Here is a 21,923-nt window from a genome sequence, read left to right on the forward strand (position 1 = left end):
CAAAACTAATTGGCACACCAATTTTGATTGACACAGGCCGTGCATCTTCAAATATATCATTCAATTTCTCTCGCAATTTCAGGATATCTGTCTATATTTGATCAACATTTCCCCTTTCCACATCTAACATGGCATCACAAGATTCTATTGCCAAGTTGACTTCATGGATCACTGTCAGAACTTTAACCCAAATGGCCAACATCAGTAAACATTTAAAGATTGTGGTGATATGTAATTACACCACGAGGTCACCAGGGCTCATCCTGGTGACCTTATATATAAAGAAGTCCAGAGCTACAGTCTAGCCTTCCAGGTTCATCTTGCAGAGAGACAAGACCTCTTAGTGTACATATTAGTTTATTAAAGCTATCTTATAATCGTGCTGCTGGTGTGGTTAGTACAAAGATATCCAAGTATTTTTTGATACCCTGAAGAACAGACTTACACTCTGCTGTCAAATGAGTAACTTCTCTCAGCTCCGCTATTACATTTCTAACACTATCCAAATGTCATGAAATTGGCCTAACACAGTCATTTCTTGTTAACTACCTCATCTTTGGCATTTTATGCAGTGAAACAGGAAGGTGTTCTTTCAGTATCTCCCACCGCTGGGGACATGAACCGAAGACATTGAACATTTTCTGTACGATCCCAAAGAAAGTTATAGCTTCACTCCAGGCTTCAGCTCAATCCGTACCGAGATTCAGAGGATGATTTGCACAACGGGAGAAAATGCTGTTCTCACTCTTCTCCTTTAAGATAGCCTGCACACCACTGTACTTTCCTGCCATATTGGACTCATTATCATATACTTGATCCTCTCAGTCTTCAGATGGAGACTTACTAAGAAGTCCAAGATTTTCTCTGCAATTTCTTCACTTGTCTTTTTGGAAACTCATGGAATGCAAGAAAGTGTTCTTCATTTGAAAAACCGGTATCTTCCTTCTTCTCATATCTGATGAGGAATGATAGCTGTTCTTTGTGAGAACAATCAGGTGTTCCATCAACAGCAATTACAAAATATTTTATTTCTTCAATATTAATCTGCATGAATCTTTTCTGAAACTCCTTTAAAATTGTCATATTTACTGCTATTCCCCTTTGATTCTCTTTACAATTCTTTACCAAGGCAAAGGATCCCCCCCTTTGCCACTACCATGGGGAGTAGGACCCATCAAAATCGCAGGCTCATGCCAACTAGCCCACCTTCCCCCACCCCTCCCTCTATCCTGGCCTAGTCAGGCATGCAATCTGGTCATCTTTCTGAGCACACTACCTGCTTAACTCTGGCACCTCAGTATGGATTCTAGTAGCCATAGGGTTCCCCCGTCACTCCCCCTAGTCCCAGGGGGGACTGTTGGCCCATTCAACTGGCATGGCATGGCTATTAGCCATGCTGCCAAATAGCTGACATTTAGAGTGAAGTGCTTCTTAAAAGAATTTTTGATGTGAATTTCAAACTTGATGCTGTGTTACCGAAGGAAATTTATAGTCATCAGTCCACCAGGGAATTTTATTCTCCAACCCCAGGGTCCACACCCTATTTGTGGGTTGTCTCCTGCTGCCCTTGTTGTTGAGGAGGTACACAATAAACCATGCACCCGACAGGATGCCCACATGTCACCTGCTAATACAATCTCCCACAATGTTAGTATGATCTTCCACTCCCACTTGGTTAAGACTCCATGTGTCCAGCTGAAACTCTTTGAACCCTGCTCACAACACCAGTTGTGTTGAGAAGAGTATCAGGTTTGGTGGGTTCACAGAGAGACGAGTCTGGAAACAAGTGTTGCAATCATAAATGGGAAACAAACAGGGGAGAAGGTTAAATGGTACTCATCATTATTTCACTTAAGCAACAATATGGAGATTCACCTCAGACTTCAGTTGGACTCTTGACAATGGTAAACCTATACTCAACCCGCTCACACACTACAAACAGGGACTCTTTCACACATACCCAGTTCCCTGACCAAGGGGTTGTGGCTCTCTGCAAGTATTAATCTATCACAATTCTACAGCTCAGTTTCAGCGTAGTTCACTCCTTACCCGTGGGACTTCCAGCGACATCTACAGCAGCAACCTGGCATGGAGCGATGTCCAGGGCTTGGACTACGAGAGAGGGAGAAAGAATGTGCTGTGCATTGATGTTATAGAGTGCTAATCTGTGCTTCTAGCCAATAATGACCCTATGTTGTTTAAATTAGCCAATGGCAAGGTGTACACTAATGGGTGCCAACCTTGACAGGTCTTCCAAATAAGTTTCAGACAGGGAGGGCACGTGACCACCCAGAATACACACATTCCTGATAGGCAGGCTGGGTGGCCACATTTCCTCCACACACAACAGTTCGGTCTCTGGGTTGGGGTTCTGCAGACTGGGGTTGTCAGTCTCAGCGAGTGTTCTCGGGTCTCTGGGGTGTTGATCTCTGGCAGCCCAGGTTTGGGTGGAGGAAGGGGTATGTTCTGAGGCCCTCTGGTTTGCTGAACTCTAGTTGATGCTGATTGTGTTTTGATTTTTGTTTAGATATCTTCTGTAACCGAATACTATGATGAATTGAGCAACAACACCCTGGATTACTTTGAGTTCCCTTTTCTGTGCGATAAGAGCAATGTGCAGAAGGTCATTAGCATTCTGCAGCTTTGCATTTATTCATCGGTATTTATCCTGGGCCTGCTGGGGAACGGCCTGGTCTTGGCAACATACACCTATCACAGGAATCGGCTGGCCATGACTGACATCTACCTGCTGAACTTAGCCATTGCTGATCTCTTGTTTGTCTTCAACCTCCCCTTCCTGGCTGCCAACTCACAGGTTGGCTGGATCTTCAGGGTGTTCATGTGCGTGCTTGTGCAGACTTTGTACCGAATCAATCTGTACAGTGGTTTCCTGCTCTTGATCTGCATCAGCATTGATCGCTACTTTGCCATTGTGCATGCTACTACAGCTCACAGGTTGCGTTCCAGACACCTGCAGTACAGTCGCCACATTTGCCTGATGATCTGGCTCTGCTCACTGGGGCTCAGCCTCCCCCGGTTAATCTACACAAAGGTAGAACGCCACCACCTCACAGACATGCTTCCTCAGTTACCCAGGCAACAACAATAACTGGATGCATGTGGCCACTCCAGTGGTGCAGCTGTTGCTGGGGTTCCTCCTCCCTTTGCTGGTCATGATCTTTTGCCACTCCATTATTATAATGACCTTGTTGCAGGCTCAAAATTTTGAGAAACACAAGGCCATCAGGGTGATTCTGGTCGTGGTGCTGGTGTTTGTTGTGTTTCAGGCCCCCTACAGTGCCTTCATTCTGCTGAACACAGTGGAGTACCTGGGCGAGCAGAGCAAATGCAGGGATGTGGTTCTCCAAGCCACCAGCTGCCTGGCTTATGCTCGCTGCTGCCTTAACCCTATTCTTTATGCATTTGTTGGGGTGAAATTCAGAAATAACCTGGTGAAGCTGATGAGGTGGCTGGGCAGAGACTGGGCCCACCAACATTGAGTAGCCCCAGCATGCTGACCACGGATACCAGCAGCCCCTTCATGTAGAACCCTCTGGTCCCAATCACAGCAGCTAGGCTTTTGGAAAAGAGAATGAAGTTGGGTCAGAGTACAGGGTCAAAGTCACGACGTGAGAATGGCGTTCAGGGACTGGATTTTGGGATCACACTTTAAAGGTTCAACAGTGATTTCAGCAAATGAAGAGGTCCAGGCCTCTTCTGGACAGATGTTGGAGCTAGTAAATCAATAAATCCATTCTGTTAATTGTATTAAATATAATGCTCAGAGTTTTACAGCAAAGTAAAAGACACTTCAGCTCAACTTGTCCATGTCGATCAAATTGGTTTTTAAACCTGATCTTCCCATTTGGCCCATATCCCTCTAACTCACGCACGTCAAACTCAGGCCCGCGGGCCAAATTTGGCCCGTGATATATTTGGCCCGCAAGATCATATCAAATATGTATTAGAGCTGGCCCGCTGGCCACTGCGCCAGTATAGCGCATGCACAGCTAATACTACAAATCCCAGAATGCTTTGCAAATGCGTTGGCGCCAGCCCGTCAGCCCGCTAATCGCCCCCACCTCCTTTCTTTACTTTCATTAGTATCTGCGACCTGTCGCCCAACTCACGTGTAATAAACCCCTTACGAAAAATGGCCAAACGAAAGACAGAAAACAGGACCTTTCAAGACAGGTGGGAGGCAACATCTGACCCCAGAGTTTGATGAACTTGCATCTAAGAAAAGATGCCAAGTATCTGGTTTAGACCCAGGTGCATCAGAGTAAATCACAGTGTAGCAAGCTAAGCTTGGATTAATATTTTCTTTGGTTAACTTTGGACTGTTCATAGTTGAAAGATTGGATTTTCATTGAAGCAAGTTGTTTTTTTTTTTGACTTGTTGGCTTGTGAAAAAAAAACATTTAAAAGGAGCTTAAAGGCTATAGAGAAATATTATTTATTGAATATTTTATTTCTCATTTGTTAATGCTTCTTCTGGAAAGAGTTTAACCAAAACTATTATTAAACATTTATTTTAATAAAGATTGACCTCCAGGATGAGTCAGTGGTGAAGAAGGCAAATATAATGTTGGCATTCACATCTAAAAGACGAGGATACAAGAGCAGGGATGCGTTGTTTTTAAATCCTCCCAAGTATTCCGTATAGAATTTAAACAGGAGGTGGGGGAGGGCACGCATAAGGAGAAAATTTTAAGCATACCGTCCCCCACCTCCAGTTTAAATATTGAAGTTTTACAAGGCCTCACTTGGAGTACAGGGTACAGCTTTGGGCACCTTATTTTAAGACATGTTCTGGCATTGGAGAGGGTTCAGATAAGATTCACAAGAATGATTTCAGGAATTGAATCATGAGGAACATTGGACTGTACTCCTTGGAGTTCAGAAGAATGAGGGGGACCACATGAAAGATGTGGCAAACTGGTAGGGGAGTCTAGGACAAGAGGGCACAACTTCAGGATTGGAAGGCACCCATCTGAAACAGGCATGCAGAGGAATTTCTTTAGTCTCAGAGAGTGGTATTTACTACCACAGGTGGCTGTGGAGGTCAAGTCATTAGGTGTATTGAAGGCAGAGATTGATAGGTATCTGAATAGTCAGATTAATGAAGCATGGGCAGGAGAGTACAGTGGAGTGGGAGAATGGATCAGCTTCTGATAGAATGGCAGAGCAGTCTCAAATGGCTGAATAGCCTACTTCTGCTCTATATCCCGTAGTCTAAGTAGGAAGGTTGTTTCAACTGGGAGGTGACTAGAACTAGGGGACAGCCTCAAAGATGATGGGGATGAAGGAATATACTAGAAAGTCATATAGTTCAACATGGCCATTTCATATTTTGTTTACATCTCTTTGCACAGCAAAGTGACACAAAGCAGCGTGGACTAGAGTGGGGATTTGCACAGGAACATTGACAGGTTAAACTGCTGACCAAACTGCCTCAGATGGGAGTCAGTGAGGGGAAAACCGAGGCCTCCCATTGTCATCAAGAAAGGTCATCGATGTACTTCTTAAATAGCTCAAAAATTCAGGGGTACGGGCACAGAAATCTCAAACTTGTCAACAAGCGCAACCACAGTGAATCATACTCTGAGGAACTCCTGTGGCACAACATGGGCAACAGTCACAGGGCCTTCAATAACCACACTCATCTGTGTCAGTGGTCAAGATTGCCATTTGCAGGGCCATAGGAGTCTGAGTTGTGTCAGTCAGATAGTAATGAACCAAATGTGTTTTAGGGCAGAGACTGCCCTGAGAACTTGCCAAAGTAGAACGAGATGATGATGATGTGGTCTTGGTAGTGACTTCCTCACTAATACTGCATCCTACTAACTTCATCAAACGGTGTCTTCAACCATGGTCAAATACTGGAGAGGGGAGTTGTGGTTGCCTGGCAAGGGACAAGGGGTGACTCAGAGAGGTGGGGGACACTTGGGGTTAAGGGAATTTTAGATGTGGGAATGGTTGAAGTATTTTATGTTTTAGAAGTTTTGTCATACAGTGCGTTCAAAAAAAAGAAAACTGAGAAATGGAAATGGGGAAAAGGGGAAAGGTGGTGGTGAGGAAGCGGAAATGAGATGTAAACAAAATATGAAATGGCCATGTTGAACTATATGACCATAAATATTAATGGCATACATAACCAAATCAAAAGGAAGAGGCTATTAAATTTACTGAAAAAAGAAAAAGTAGATTTAGCATTCATGCAGGAAACGCATCTAACTGAAGTGGAACATAATAAATTAAGGAGAGACTGGGTAGGGCTCATAATGGCAGCATCATATAACTCAAAAGCCAGAGGTGTAGCGATATTAATCAATAAAAATGTACCAATCAAAATAGAGGAGGAAATAATAGTTCCAGCAGGGAGATACGTAATGTTAAAATGTCAGATATATTCAGAATTCTGGAATTTGGTCAATATATATGCACCTAATGAAAAGGATCAAAAGTTTATGCAAGATATTTTTTTGAAGATTGTAGATACGCAGGGGAATATATTGATAGGAGGGGACTTTAACCTTAATTTGGATTCAATGATGGATAAAACTGGACAAACTAGCAGAAAGAACAAAGTAGCCAAATTTATGGTTAAATCAATGCAGGAAATGCAACTTTTGGATATATGGAGGAGACAACACTCAAAGGAGAAGGAATACTCATATTATTCGAGTAGACATAAAACATACTCAAGGATTGACCTGTTCCTGTTGTCAGCCCATATCCAAGGGAGAGTTAGGAAAATGGAATATAAAGCTAGATTATCTGATCACTCACCCCTGTTATTAGCAATAGAGCTGGAGGACATCCCACCAAGAACGTATAGATGGAGATTAAACTCCATGCTACTTAAAAGACAGGAATTGAGAGAATTTATTGAGCGCCAAATTAAAATGTCCTTTGAAATAAATACAGAATTAGTGAAAGACAAATTTATATTATGGGATACAATAAAGCCTTCATCAGAGGGCAGATAATAAGTTATGTAACTAAGATGAAGAAGGACTACAATCGGGGAATAGAACAGCTAGAAAGGGAAATAGTAAATACAGAAAAAGAACTAGCAACAAGGAAAGATACAAATTACATATAACCCAACAGAGATCAATGAAAACTTTAAGGAATTCTACGAGCAATTATGCCGAACTGAGAACGAAGGGAAAGAAGACAAAATAGATGAGTTTCTAGCTAAAATTGAACTACCGAAATTGCAAGAAGAGGAGCAAAACAAACTGATAAAACCATTTGGAATAGAGGAAATACAAGATATATTAAAAAAGCTACCGAACAATAAAACGCCTGGAGAGGACGGACTCCCAATAGAATTCTATAAAACATTTAAAGAGTTACTAATTCCTCCTCTCCTGGAAGTAATGAACCAGATTGAAGAAACACAAAACATGCCAGACTCATGTAAAGCAGCAATAATTACAGTAATACCAAAGACGGGGAAAGATCCTCTAACACCAGCATCGTATAGACCAATATCTCTACTTAACTCAGATTATAAAATAGTACCTAAACTATTAGCAAACAGATTGGCTGGCTGTGTACCAAAAATAGTAAAACTAGATCAAACTGGATTTATTAAGAATAGACGAACAACGGACAATGTCTGTAAGCTCATTAACTTAATCCATGCAGTACAAGGAAATAAAACGTCAACAGTGGCTGTTGCTTTAGACGCAGAGAAAGCCTTTGACAGGGTAGAATAGAATTATTTATTCAAAGTACTAAAAAGGTTCAATCTACCAGAGAAATATATTAATTGGATTAAAGCATTATATAAGGGACCATTGGCGAAGGTGACAGTAAATGGATATATAATCGAACCAATTTAAATTATGCAGGTCAACTAGGCAGGGATGTACACTATCTCCCTCATTGTTCGCTTTAGCTATAGAACCATTGGCAGAACTGATAAGAACAGAAAATAAAATAAAAGGGATAAAAATAAAAGAGAAGGAATATAAAATCAGTCTATTTGCAGATGACATCATAGTATACTTAACAGAACCAGAATTATCAATAAAAGAATTACATAAGAAATTGAAGGAATATGGAGAAATATTGGGGTACAAGATCAACGCAAATAAAAGTGAAGCAATGCCAATAAATAATGCGGATTTCACAAAGTTTAAGAAAGAATCACCATTTAAATGGCAAACACAAGCATAATACCCAATACCTAGGAATTAGACTAGATAATAATCTCGGCCATCTATACAAATTAAATTATCAGCCATTAATGAAGAAATTACAAGATGACTTAGAACATTGGAAAGATTTACCACTAACACTGATAGGAAGGGTGAATTGCATTAAAATGAATATTTTCCCAATACCTATTTAAATCGTTACCAATTCCCTTAACAGAGAAATTTTTCAATGAGCTAAAGAAAATAATAAGGAAATTCTTATGGAAAGGGGGGAAACCGAGGATAGCGCTAGATTAATTAACAGAATGGTACAAACAAGGGAGTTTGCAGCTACCAAACTTTAAGAATTATTATAGAGCAACACAATTAAGATATCTATCAAATTTTTAATCAAACAAGGGAAAAACTAGATTGGACCACGATAGAGCTAGATAAAATAGGGGAGAAGGTACCAGAACATATACTTTGTAAGTGGGATGAAAAACTGGTGCAACATGGGAATTCACCAGTACTGCACCATCTGCTCAACATTTGGAAGAAGATTCACGTAGAAAGGAAAAAAAAACAAATTACCAATTACCAAAATTATTTTTGTTGCAAAATCAACTAGTCCCTTCCACAATAGATAACCTTTCCTTTAGAGAATGGGAGAGAAAAGGGATTAAAAGAATAGAAAATTGGTTTTTGGGAAATAATTTATTATCTTTTGAACAAATGAAGTACAAATATGGAATAACTCATGGTACAATGTTTGCATACCACCAACTGAAAACCTACTTAAAGGACAAATTGGGAAGCAGGCTGAGGTTACCAGAAGGAAGCAGCTTTGAATATGTGATTACAGACACAATGATAATTAAAAGATTTATAACAAACATGTACATCAAACTGTGAGAAAGAGAACGATGAAATAAGCTGTAAACCCAAACAAAAGTGGGAACAAGATCTAAACATAAAGATAAAAAATGAAATATGGGAATAGCTATGCTTTGGAACTATGAGAAATACAATAAACACGAGGTTACGCATGATACAATATAATTGGTTACACAGGCTATATACAACACCCCAAAAGTTAAATTAATGGGTCCCAACAGTATCAGATAGATGTTTTCACTGTAAGAAGGAAACGGGAACAACAATACATGCAATTTGGGCATGTGAGAAAGTGGAAAAGTTTTGGGAAGATCTAAATCAGGTATTAAATAAAATCACAAAAAGCAACATACCAAAAAACCTAGAGATCTTTCCTCTAAGTAATATAAGAAGTAAAGAATTAGGCCTCAAATTGGATGAAGCACAAAAAAGATTTATGATAGCCTTAGCTGTAGTAAAAAAAATGTACAATGTCAACCTGGAAATCAGAAGAGAGCCTGAGAGTACAGCAATGGTACATAGAAATGGATAAATGTATTCCATTGGAAAAAAAAATATAATTTAAAAAATAAAGTCACATTATTCGAACAAATTTGGGAATCGTACATAGAACACAACAGAGTGGGCCGACTGTGGACCTCCACCCCCTAAAATGAAAAAATGAGAAGACGAAATGAACTGACCCAGTGTGTAAAAGTAGATGACACAATTTTCTTGTTTATTTTCATTGTGTGATGACATTAATGGGTTGATTGTATTGTATATGTTGAATTTTTAATGGGTTGGGAGGGGGGTGGGAAGGAGGGAGGGAAGGGAGTGGGGAAAGGGGAGAAAATGACACTGTGTATATTCAAGAGGGAAATGTTTGTGTGTATTTTGGTTAATATGGTTCATAGTGTGAAAAATAAAAAAATAATTAAAAAAAACCCATGGTCAAATACACTGTGGTAGGGAAATTATTGAAAAGAATACTTAGGGATAGGATTTATGCACATTTGATTCAGGACAGTCAATATGGTTTTGAGGGACAGGTCATGTCTTACTGACTTGAAGGAGTTTTTTTTAAGGAGGCAACAAGTGGTTGATGAGGGCAGTGGATGACGACTACACGAACTTTAGTAGTGTTTAACAAGGTCCCTCATGGTAGGCTTATTCAGAAAGTGAAGATGCATAGGATTCATGGTGAGTTGACAGTTGGATAGAAAATTGCCTGGCTCATAGAAGAGAGTGGGTAGCGGTGGTGGAAGGCTGTTAAGCAAGCTGGAGGCCCATGACCAATGGCAGCGATTGGTATTGGGTGGTCCAAGGGGTAACATTTTCCACAAGTGGGCCCTGGGTATATGGAATGAACTGCCAGAACAGAGAGATGGATCTTCTCTTCAAGACCTCTGGTCCAACATGGGTACCAGTGTTGAGAATAGGGATGTTCATTGAGATTCTACAATGTGATAGGACTCCACCCAAGAAGTCCTCGGGCCAACTATATCCATACTGACCTTATTGCCCATCTACGACAATCCTATTTGCCTCCACTAGGACAACATTCTTCTATAGGATTGCAGAGCTTTGATCTGACATTGGTAAGCATGCTGTTTAGCACATGTAATCCTCTACTGCAGCTTCACAAAGCTCGCACCTCATGTTTATAAATGTCTGATGCTGCTTGCAGCATGCCTTGTACTCTTCCCTGAAAAAGGGTCGATCCAAGTCTTCGCATTACCCATCTGGTTACTTAAATGCTGCAGCTGATCATAGCAACAAAACCACTTAGATGAGAAAATTCCCAATTCACCATCATCAAGTTGGAACACAACTGGTCACGAGCCTCCAGCTTGATTAACAGCCTTCCACCACCGCTACCCACTCTCTTCTATGAGCCAGGCAATTTTCTATCCAACTGTCAACTCACCATGGATCCTATGCATCTGCACTTTCTGAATAAGCTCACCATGAGGGACCTTGTGAAACACTTTACTAACGTCTGTGTAATCATCATCCACTGCCCTCATTTGTAGGAGATAGCCCCAGACCTCTATTTATTTGGTACAGAACACCATCATCTCCCACGTTTCGTCTATCCCTCCAATGTGTCGCGTTAGCTCAGTGCTGCCAGGATTCAAAGGCAGGTGCACTGGATGATGCAGATCAAGAGATTGCTCGAGAACAGTGAGAGATCTGCATGCAGCAAGTCAAGGACGTCAACATTCCAGATGTACAGACCAGAGGCCTGATCTTCCAAACAAAAAAGCTGCCAAGTGCCTACCACCTCTATAGCTCTGAAATGCAGGAGGATAAACATCAAATTTGTGCATTTTATGGGAAGTGCAAAAATCACAGCTCAATGAAAAACAGTCTTTTATTAGAAGGTGACAAACAGGTGTAATATAGTACATTCCACACACCTTCACATCTGTTCTCTACATACCCCTATGCACTCAATACTCAGAATACAAGATAAAGAAGTCTGAAACTTTTGCCTCCAATCATCTTTAAAAATAATTTGAAGGGGTCTCCGATACAGACGGCATTTTAAAACTGTCCAGAAATATAAGAAATTGTAACCAATTTAAAACAATAGCCAATGTCACACTAGAAGTAAAAATTTTAATGACATGAAGCCATTTGCTAAACTTTGAGTTGTTTCATTAACTGAGCAGTGTGGAGACCTACATGCCAGAACGAAAATCTATAGCTTGAGTGTTCAAGCTTGGATCAAACTGCTGCCCAAAGGTGATGTGTGGAACCTGCTGTCTTTGCACTGGAAGCGACCAAGACCAGATACAACTATTTGGCAAACTGGGGAAAATAATTAGTAATAATTTACATATTTATAAATTACATGGACTTTCCAAGTCTGGAATAAATTTAAAGGTGAAAGTGGATCAAAAATATGGACTGTAATTGAAAATGCCACTAAGATTTAGAAGATTTTTCCTAAAAATGTTTTTTTTAAACAGTAAACTGCTTGTGGAAGTAGTTCCATGCTTGATCGAACATTCCCCATGGCACGCTACCAAGGCTTTTGCAGCTTACTACAGATATTAGACAGACTGACTATATCCACTGGAGGGTATTCCATGCATCAGCCAGCATTGCAATCAAAGTGCAGAGATGTGTCACAGAGAATCACCAAACTAAACACAGAAATACAACTATGTGCCCCAACCACCAACTTTGACCTGGAGCCTTCCTCAAACAAGTCCTGGAATGGGACAGTGATAGTCCGTGAGGCTGTCCATTTGCAGACCCAAGCGGTACAAGTCAAAGCTAGGCTGTCCTGCACATTCACCATATTTAGTCACTTCACTTAAAGGATAAACTATCATTATAGGAGTAGAGATGACATCAGCAGAGTGGATGGAATCTGCAATTGTCATATATTTGCAGTTTAGCATGGCTGCAGTAACATCAGCATTTTCACACAATGCATCACTGCTCTTGTGTACCCCAGGAGATGTAATCAGGACGGGTAGCTGCATGATATTCATCAATAAGCTGTTGGACAATCTCCCGGGAATTATCCAGTTCAGAAAAGTTCTCCTTAAATATATCCTCTTTGCGAAACTGCTCCAGGAATGCTTCCCTTTTGCGGAGTTTGTCGTACTGTCTGCTGGTTCTCTCAAACAACTGTGGGGTCAAGAAGAAGACTTAAAGCCATGACATTCAGTACATTACATAAATGTGGTATGTAAATTCACAGAAATTTCTTGGATGGAATATTTTAATGTTAAAAGCCTTATTTAATACTCCGATGATCAATGTTGCCAAATAAGACCACAAGACGCAAGAGCAGAATTCAAACATGCACAGAGTAAAAGAGTGGATGTTGGAAAACAACAGTGGAGAAGTGCTAAACCTAAAGAAATGATAGAAGAAATGAATAGGTATTTTGCATTTTTCTTTACTGTGGAAGACACCAGTGAAGTGTCAGAAATTTGAGAGTCAGGGGCAAAAGGTAGTGTGGTTGGCTATCATTAAGCTGAAGAGGCAAAGTGGATGCATCACCTGGTCCAGATAGACAACGCCCCAGAGTTCTGAAAGAGGTAGCTGAAGAGGTTGCGAACTCATTAGTAGTGAGCTTTTAAGAATTGTTGGGAGCGGTTCCAGGAAATTATAGGCTGGTTGGCCTAACTTCAGTGGTTGGCAAGAATCCAGTCTATTATTAAGGATGAGGTTTCAGATACTTGAAAGCTCATAAAATAGGCTGAAGACAGTATTGGTGCCTTCAGGGGAAATTTTGCTTGACAAATTTATTGGAATTCTTAAAGTAATGGCCAGGATAGACAAAGAAGGGTCAATGGATGTTTATTTGGATTTTCAGAAGGCCTGTGACCAGATGCCACATATGAGGCTGTTAAGCAAGATAGGTTCTCCTGGTATTATGGAATAGGTACTAGCATAAGTAAAATGTAGTACACAAGTACTGGAGAAGCTTGGCAGTGGGAAGCAATAGGCAGTTAAATATTTTGAAGGTGATGGGGGCGGGGCGGAAGGCAGGAAAATGGGGGTGAGAAGAAAAATACATCAGCCATGATTTGAATGGTGAAGCAGACTTGATGGGTCGAATTGGAATTGACTTTCCAATTCTGGAATGAGTTTAAAGGTGAAAGTGGATCAAAAATATGGACTGTAATTGAAAATGCCACTAAGATTTAGAAGATTTTTCCTAAAAATGTTTTTTTTTAAAAACAGTAAACTGCTTGTGGAAGTAGTTCCATGCTTGATCGAACATTCCCCATGGCACGCTACCAAGGCTTTTGCAGCTTACTACAGATATTAGACAGACTGACTATATCCACTGGAGGGTATTCCATGTATCAGCCAGCATTGCAATCAAAGTGCAGAGATGTGTCACAGAGAATCACCAAACTAAACACAGAAATACAACTATGTGCCCCAACCACCAACTTTGACCTGGAGCCTTCCTCAAACAAGTCCTGGAATGGAACAGTGATAGTCCGTGAGGCTGCCCATTTGCAGACCCAAGCGGTACAAGTCAAAGCTAGGCTGTCCTGCACATTCGCCATATTTAGTCACTTCACTTAAAAGGATAAACTATCAATATAGGAATAGAGATGACATCAGCAGAGTGGATGGAATCTGGAATTGTCATATATTTGCAGTTTAGCATGGCTGCAGTAACATCAGCATTTTCACACAATGCATCACTGCTCTTGTGTACCCCAGGAGATGTAATCAGGATGGGTAGCTCTTTAGGTTTAGCACTTCCCCAGTGTTGTTTTCCAATTTCCACTCTTTTACTCTCTGTATATTTGAAAAAAACTTTTGGCATTACTGTCTTGCTTAGTTTCACATTTCATCTTTTCTCCCCTTTTCCCTGTCTTCTGTTGATTTATTAAAAGCTACCCAAACCTGTGGCTTCCTGCAATACTGTGATCTGCTTTTATGCCCTTTTAAATGTTTATTCTTCTTTGGGAAGAAACAAGCCTGTTACTTCTGAATTCTTCCAGAAGCATCAGCCATTGCTGCTCTCTGCCTTCCATGCTAGAGTCATCTTCAGTCAACTTTAGCCAGCCCTGATCATATACTGTGGTAAGTGTTTTCATACTGACAAGGATTCTACTGAGCTTTGTTTCTATACATGTAAAAATTTGACAACAGTTCTAATACTTCTGCTTGGAATGCATTCTTGAAACAACAAATTACACAACACTTATCCAAATGATCGCTAAGTGTTGTCATTTGTTGTTTATACCCACAGCTAGTGGTTATGAACTTTTTGTATCGTACGACACACCAGCATAGGCACCTGCCTTTCATCTGACTGGCCCCACAGTCATCCAGCAAATGCCTGACTACAATGCGATGGTCTCCAGGGAGATGATGCAGCACCAGCCTGAGTAGGAAACCTTGGACTGCTGAATGCAAGGTGGCACGTCAGAGGATCAAGAAAATACAAAGACATCCTTTGCCCATCAAACCTATGCTAGCTCAGGCTTTGACCTGAGGTCAGACCTAGGCATCTCAGGCTCAGACCAAGGTTAAAGTTACGATTTGTTTTACCTCCCCACTTTCCACAACTCTATTTATCAATTTGTTATTCAGGTTTATTTCTTCTTCAGTTTGGGTGTGAATCACAAGAACAAGTTCACACCTCTGTGCCAAGGCACCGGATTTCTAGGTATAGTAGCCCAGAACTTTGAGCCACGTTGCCATTCCAATGAAGGCTTATGCCAATGCCAAGAGTTCTCCCTTCTGCTGAGATTTAAACTACTTCATTCTTTGTGATGTGGGTTCAGATATTCAATGTTTCCTTGCAACATGCTTCAAAAGAATGGGTAGGAGAAAATGGAACTTAATCCGCGGACTGTAAATTTGGCATTAAAGCTAGGCCATAAGACTCAAACAGTGCCAAAGCCACTCAGAAGTAAGCTGGCCAGTTGCAGAAAATGGAAATCTACAGCACAGTTCAGGCCCTTCATCCCACAATGTTGTGCTGACCTTACTATCTATTCTAACAACTGCATACCCTCCATTTCATCAGTACCTTTACCTATCTAATAGTCTCTAAAAAGATCCAATTGTACCTGCCTCCATCACTGTTGATGGCAGCATATTCCATGCACCCACAATCTTTGTGAGACCAACTTACTTCTCGCATCCCCTGTACTTACTGCCAAACACCTAAAAACTATGCCCTCTTGTGTTAACCATATAGACCTGGGAAAAAGCCACTGACCATCCACTCAATCAATGCTCCTCATCATCCTTTACACCTTTATCAGATCACCCCTCATCCTCCATCATTCTCCAATGCAGGCAACATTCTTGTAATTCTCCTCTTCACCCTCTTGGTAACATCCACAACTTTCCTGTGATAAGGTAACCAGAATTGAACAGAATATTCCAAATGGGATCCAACTAAGGCACATTACCTCACAGCTCGAACTCAATCCCATGGTAAATGAAGGCCAACACACCTTCTTAAAAACTCCATTAACCTGTGCAGCAACTTTAAGTGTTCACATGTTCACACTGATCAGTCTTCCCATTAAAGTATTCTGCCTTGAAATATGATCTACTGAAATGAACCACTTCACATTTTTCTGGATTAAACTTATCTGCCACTTCTCAGCCCAGCTCTGCATCCTATCAATGTCCCTCTGTAATGTCTGGCAAACCTTGAGACTATCAACAATTCTACCATCAACCTTTGTGTCATCTGCAAACATATTAACCCACCATTTTTTAACCAGGTCATTTATAAAAATAACAAAGAGATGGGGTCCCAAAACAGAACCCTCCGGAACACCACTGGGCATCAACTGCCATGCAGAATATGAACCATCTACAACCACTTTCTGCCTTCTGTGTGAAAACCAATTCTGTATCCACAAAGCCAGGGCTTCATGAATTCCATGCCTCCTTACATCCCGAATGAGCCTTGCATGGGGAACTTTTAAATGAAATCCATATACACTACATCCACCACATATCTTCAATGTTCTTTGTTACATCCTCAAAGAATTCAAATCAGATTCATGAGACACAATCTTCACTTGACAAAGCCATGCTGGTCAGTGAGCACTTTTTACTTTCTTTCCACTTGAAGGAATGGTATGTTTCTAATGACCAAAGAGCTCAAACAATTCTCTCTGATCAAGATTCATTGTCTAGTTGAGAATTTGTTTATAAAATATTATTTTCTCTGGGTCATTTATTTCACTTTCTGCTGTGGCAACTGTGAATGTGGCTAGAATGATACTGGAACTTACCGATGAAATGCTGGTGTGATTGGCCATCATAAGCCCACTAACACGATGAGCTGAAGGCAGGTAAGGAGATTTCCGTGATAATGCCACCTGAATACTGGCTGGGCCCCATGGAATGAAGTTGGCCAATTTCCGCTCTCGTATTCTTTGCAGACTCTTATGGACCTATTTGGGAAGTCAACCAAAAATTACTCTATGCATGTGAAAATGGAATCAAGTTATTTGAGGCAGTAGTGAGGAGGACTTCATAGAATGCAGCGGGGATAGCTTATTAAGCCTACAAGGGAACATGCTATCTTAGATCTGGATCTGTGCAATGAGACAGGTCAAATTAATAATCTTGTAATTAGGTATAATTTTACAAAAGGTTAAACAATAAAATCTGCAGTTGCTGAGGTTGAGTGCAATATATAAAAGAGCTGGAAAAACTCAGCAGATTATGCAGCATGGATTAGGGATATGCAGTAAAAGCAATGTTTCACATCTGAACCTTTTGTTGGGAATGCGAAAATACAGGTAAACACCTGAATTTTAAAAAGTGGGGGGACAGAGAGGGAGGGTGAAGAAGAAGGAGCACAGACTAACAGGCAAAAGATAATAGGTGGATACAGGTGGGAGGGTAGAAGAGAAAGAATCAGAGAAGTGATAGGAAGAAGAGGGTAGTTTCTGAGGACTCTGGAAGAATAAGGGGGCAATCATCTAATGGGGCTAAACTGCCAGCCTCCCAATAGAGGAGGAACAGATATGTTACTGATTATGGACAATTTCAAAAGCAACAGGCTTGTTGTAGTAACAGGCTTTAATTTTCCACATATGGAATGGGAAGTCCTCAGATCTAGAGACTAGGTGGGACAGAATTTGTTAACTACACATAGGAGAGTTTCTTGAAGCAGCACCTAGATAGCCCAAGCACTGGTAAATAGGCCTAGCCAAGTGATGAGAATTTCAGTGGGGGAACATTTTGGAACTCGTGATCACTTTTCCTTAACTTTTAAGAACATAAGAAATAGGAGGAAGAGCAGGCATTCGGCCCATTGTGCCTGCTCCGCCATTCAATGAGACATGGCTGATCTGATGAGAGATTCATCTCTAGCCACCTACCTTTCCCCATATCCCTTAATTCCCCAATTCTGCAAAAATCTATTCAATCTTGTCTTAAATATGCTTACTGAGATAGCTTGTTTCCATGGGCAGAGAATTCCATAATTTATCACTCTGGGAAAAGCAGATCCTCCAGCAAAGACCTAAAAGTTTTGGCCTTGTAGAAAGGTATTAAATTGGGGGAGGGCTAAACACAATAGATTAGATAGGAGTTAGGGGTAGTAAACTGGGAGCAGTTGGTATCAGGCAAGCCCACAACTAACATGTGGCAGTTATTTATGGCCTAGCCAATTAGAGTACAGGAGCTGCATGTTCCAGTGCGAAGGAAAGATAAGAATGGGAAGTTAAGAGAACTTAACTTGGGAGGTCACAAACTTCAAGAAGGAAAAAGGCAAATGTAAGTTCAGGAAGTTAAAATCAGATAGGACACTGGAGGAATACAAGAATTGCAGGAAAGTGGTCAAACAAGGCATTAGGAAGACCAAAAAAGACCAATAAATATTGTGGCGAGAAGGATTAAAGAAAATCTCAAGGCATTTTATATTTGTACTTAAAGCAAAAGGATGAACAGGGATAAGATTGGACCTCTCAAGGATAAAGGAGGGGATTTAGGCTTGGAGTCAGAAGAAGTGGAAAAGGTAGGTACTAAATGAGTACTTTGCATCAGTGTTTATAACAAAGAAAGACATGGACAGCGATATGGAGCATAATGTGAAAAATGCTCATGTGTTAAGACATTTTGCGATCAACAAAGAGGTGGTGTTGGGTCTTCTAAGGAGCTTTAAGGTGGATAAGTTCCCTGGGCTTAATGGGATATATCCCCAATTATTGAAAAAGGCCAATGAAGAGATGGCTGGGGTCTTGACAAACATCTTCGCATTCTCAAGAGAGGTTGCAGAGGACACAAAAGTGACTAAAGTTGTACCTTTGTTCATGGGAACAAAGGATAATCCAGGAAATAAAAGGGTCAATAAGCCTCACATATGTGGTTGAGAAACGATTGGAAAGGATACTTGGGATAAGATTTATGCACACTGGAAAGTCATAGTCAGATTAGAGATAGTCAACATGTCTTTGTGAGGAGCACGTCATGTCTTATCAATGATTGAGTTTTCTTATGGAGGTGACAAAGATGGTTGATGAAACTAGGGCAGCGGATGTTGCATTCGTGAACTTCAGTAAAGTGTTTGACTTGGTCTCTCATGGTAGGCTGATCAAGAAGGTGTAGATGCATGGGATTCATGGTGAATTAATAATATGGATATGAAATTTTCTGATTTACAGAAAACAGAGGTTAGTGGTGGAAGACTGTTATATGAGTTAGAGACCATGTGACCACAGGGATCAGTTGTGTGTGATATTTATATTATCTGGATGAAAAGAGGGTAGGCTAGTAAGTATGCTTAAAATACAAAGATCCTTTCCTCTTCCAGCCCTCCCCCACCCCTTTCCTTCTTTCCTCCTAACAGAGGAAAATAAAAAAGGAACAAGAAATTTTCTGGCGAGAAGGATTAAAGAAAATCTCAAGGCATTTTATATTTGCTCCTTTCTCAGCCCTCTGCTCCTTCCCCATCACCTCTAACCTCTTCTCTTTCCCCTCCCATCTGTATTCACCTCCCCCACCTCAGGAATACACCATTACCCAGTATTCTTTTTGAAGGCCATTTGATGCAAAACATTGACTCTCTTGCTTTGCACTTATGTTGCCTGACTTGCTGAGTTCCTCCAACACTGTGTGCTGCACCAGAAGATGCAGGTTTAAAGTGAGGGGTGAGATTTAACAGGAATCTGAGGGTAACTTTTTTTTAATAAATAGACAGAGGGTAGGGAGTACAGTAAAATCCCTGGTGTCCAGCACCTACAGGGATTGGTAGATGCCAGATAAGCAAGTTTTTCAGTTGCTTGAGACTCACTCTTACAATGCTTAACTAATACAGCTGCATTAAGAATAAACATCATAATTAACGAACCCCCCCCCCCAACCAAAGTTTACAGAGAAATCACTACTTTATTTAAACAGCTTCTACGAGCAAACTACCAAGGCACTCCGCTGGATAAATATTTGCTCCCATCTTCACCAAAGCTTTATGCGTTACTTCAGAGAACATTTACAATTTTAAACTTTATTTAAATTTTTATTTATTGTCATTCATCCATCTTATTTATTTATTTTCCTCTGGGTTTTTTTTGCCTGTTGTCTGAGGTTGCAAGTTGCTTGAATTCTGGATAACACGGGTTTTACTGAACAAGGAATGGGCAGCTAGAGGAGGTGGTTGAGGTAGATACTATTGAGATGTTTTTTAAAAATTGGAAAGATACATGGATAGGATCTTAGATAGGTCAGGTTTAGAGGGATCTGAGCCAAATGAAGGCAGGTCCCATTTTTGTCAGGGTGGGCCTGTTTCCACCATGTATGACAATGGCTATTTCTATGCAGGTCTGTTCCTTTATTCTTTCCAAGTCTGAATCTTTTGGCTTACCTGAGTAGGATCCACCTCTCCTTGGATAATATTGAGAATGGCAATGTAACAGTGATTGGTTTGTCTGTCTCTTCCAGTTGACACCATCACATTCTTTGGTTGCAGCAGTCTGCGCATGACATCCAGAACTGTTGTTTTACGTACACTTGCCACCTAAGGACAAAAGGTACACCAGTTTTAAAATTACAGGGTTGCCATTTGTCATCTCTCCCCTTTTAAAAGTAGCATACAATCACCAATATCCTCCCCCCCCCCCACCCCTCCCATGGTTAATTTATGTGTTACTTCAGAGAACATTTACAATTTTAAACTTTATTTAAATTTTTATTTATTGTCATTCATCCATCTTATTTATTCTCCACACCATTTGCCGGCACTATTCCTAACTCTCTTCCTTGATCCTGTAAATGACTGAAAAAATCTTAGTCTCTGACTTGGCCCCATAGTCTTCCAGTGTGGAGGGTAATTAAAGACACTAAGTTGCAACCAGTTTTGCCTTGCACTACACATGAAGCTTGCAAATACATGATCAATATTCACTCCAAAATGTAGTGGACACAGCCCAGGACTTCACATACTGATGACACCCCAGTCATCCTCCTAGATTTTCTGGAACCAACACACCAATGGCATCATGAAGAAAGCCTCTACTTCCTCAGGAGTTTGCGGAGGAGCTAGTGGAGTTGTTCAAGTGAACCGGTACGGACTTGAAGGGCCAACATGGCCTGTTTCCGTGCTGTAAACGGTTATATGGTTAATATCAAAAACATCCAGCACTGAAAAATGGCCATGAGGTGATCGTCTTCACTGAGAAGAGCAAACTCACCATTCCCATTCCCTACTCCTTAGGCCTGAAATAGGTCCAATTCAGTTTGAGGGTATCTATTAATACAGTTTTTCTCCACCACAACCAGAAAATCTCATACAGCACACATAGAGGACTTCAGACCACCATGGTAACTAGTATGAGAAGGCAGTGAATACAGCAGAAGATACACAAGGAGATGCACTGTGATGAGATTATGTGGAAGGATAAGGCAGCAAATAGGGCAACATTGAAAGCGTAAAATTAAGGATTGAACTTGGCATACTTTGGAAACAAAATTGAAAAGGGGGGATGAATACAGCACCAAATTCTGTAAGAAAAATATTGATGATCTGGTGGCGCAGGTAAAAGTTGGCAGGTATGATATTGCAGCCAGCACGGAGTTGTGGCTGAAAGATGACCAGAGTTAGGAAGCAAATTGGGCGGCACAGTTGGCATAATGATTAACGCCATGCCTTCACAGTGCTGGCGATCGGGACTGGGGTTCAAATCCCGTGGTGTCTGTCAGGAGTTTGTTCTTTCTCCACGTATCTGCGTGGGTTTTCCCTGGGGGCTCTGGTTTTCTCCCAATGCTTGAAATGTTCTGGGTTAATTGGGTGTAAATTGGGTGGCACGGATTGGTGAGCTAAAATGGCCTGTTATCGTGCCGAATGTCTAAAAAATTAAATATCTATGGATGCACAGTATATCAGAACAACAGGAAGGTAGGCAGAGGGGTGGGGTGGTTCTGCTG

The 21,923-nt window shown here is 40.9% G+C and overlaps 1 protein-coding gene and 1 pseudogene across 1 annotated transcript in view; one reads left to right on the forward strand and one right to left on the reverse strand.

The window, feature by feature from the left end:
• The first annotated feature begins 2,228 nt into the window (after positions 1-2,228).
• On the forward strand, positions 2,229-4,506 carry LOC138746669 (C-C chemokine receptor type 7-like; annotated as a pseudogene).
• Positions 4,507-11,388: 6,882 nt separating this feature from the next.
• tubg1 (tubulin, gamma 1) overlaps positions 11,389-21,923 on the reverse strand; it is a 33,561-nt gene continuing 23,026 nt past the window's right edge. Inside the window, exons 9-11 of the mRNA XM_069907226.1 lie at positions 20,365-20,517; positions 16,787-16,948; positions 11,389-12,677 (exon numbers count right to left, since the gene is read on the reverse strand). Coding sequence (XP_069763327.1) covers positions 12,480-12,677; positions 16,787-16,948; positions 20,365-20,517 — 513 coding nt within the window. The 3' untranslated portion in view covers positions 11,389-12,479. The remainder of the gene's footprint in view (positions 12,678-16,786; positions 16,949-20,364; positions 20,518-21,923) is intronic.

Source organism: Narcine bancroftii, chromosome 12, assembly GCF_036971445.1.
Source record: "Narcine bancroftii isolate sNarBan1 chromosome 12, sNarBan1.hap1, whole genome shotgun sequence".
Lineage (NCBI taxonomy): Eukaryota > Metazoa > Chordata > Chondrichthyes > Torpediniformes > Narcinidae > Narcine > Narcine bancroftii.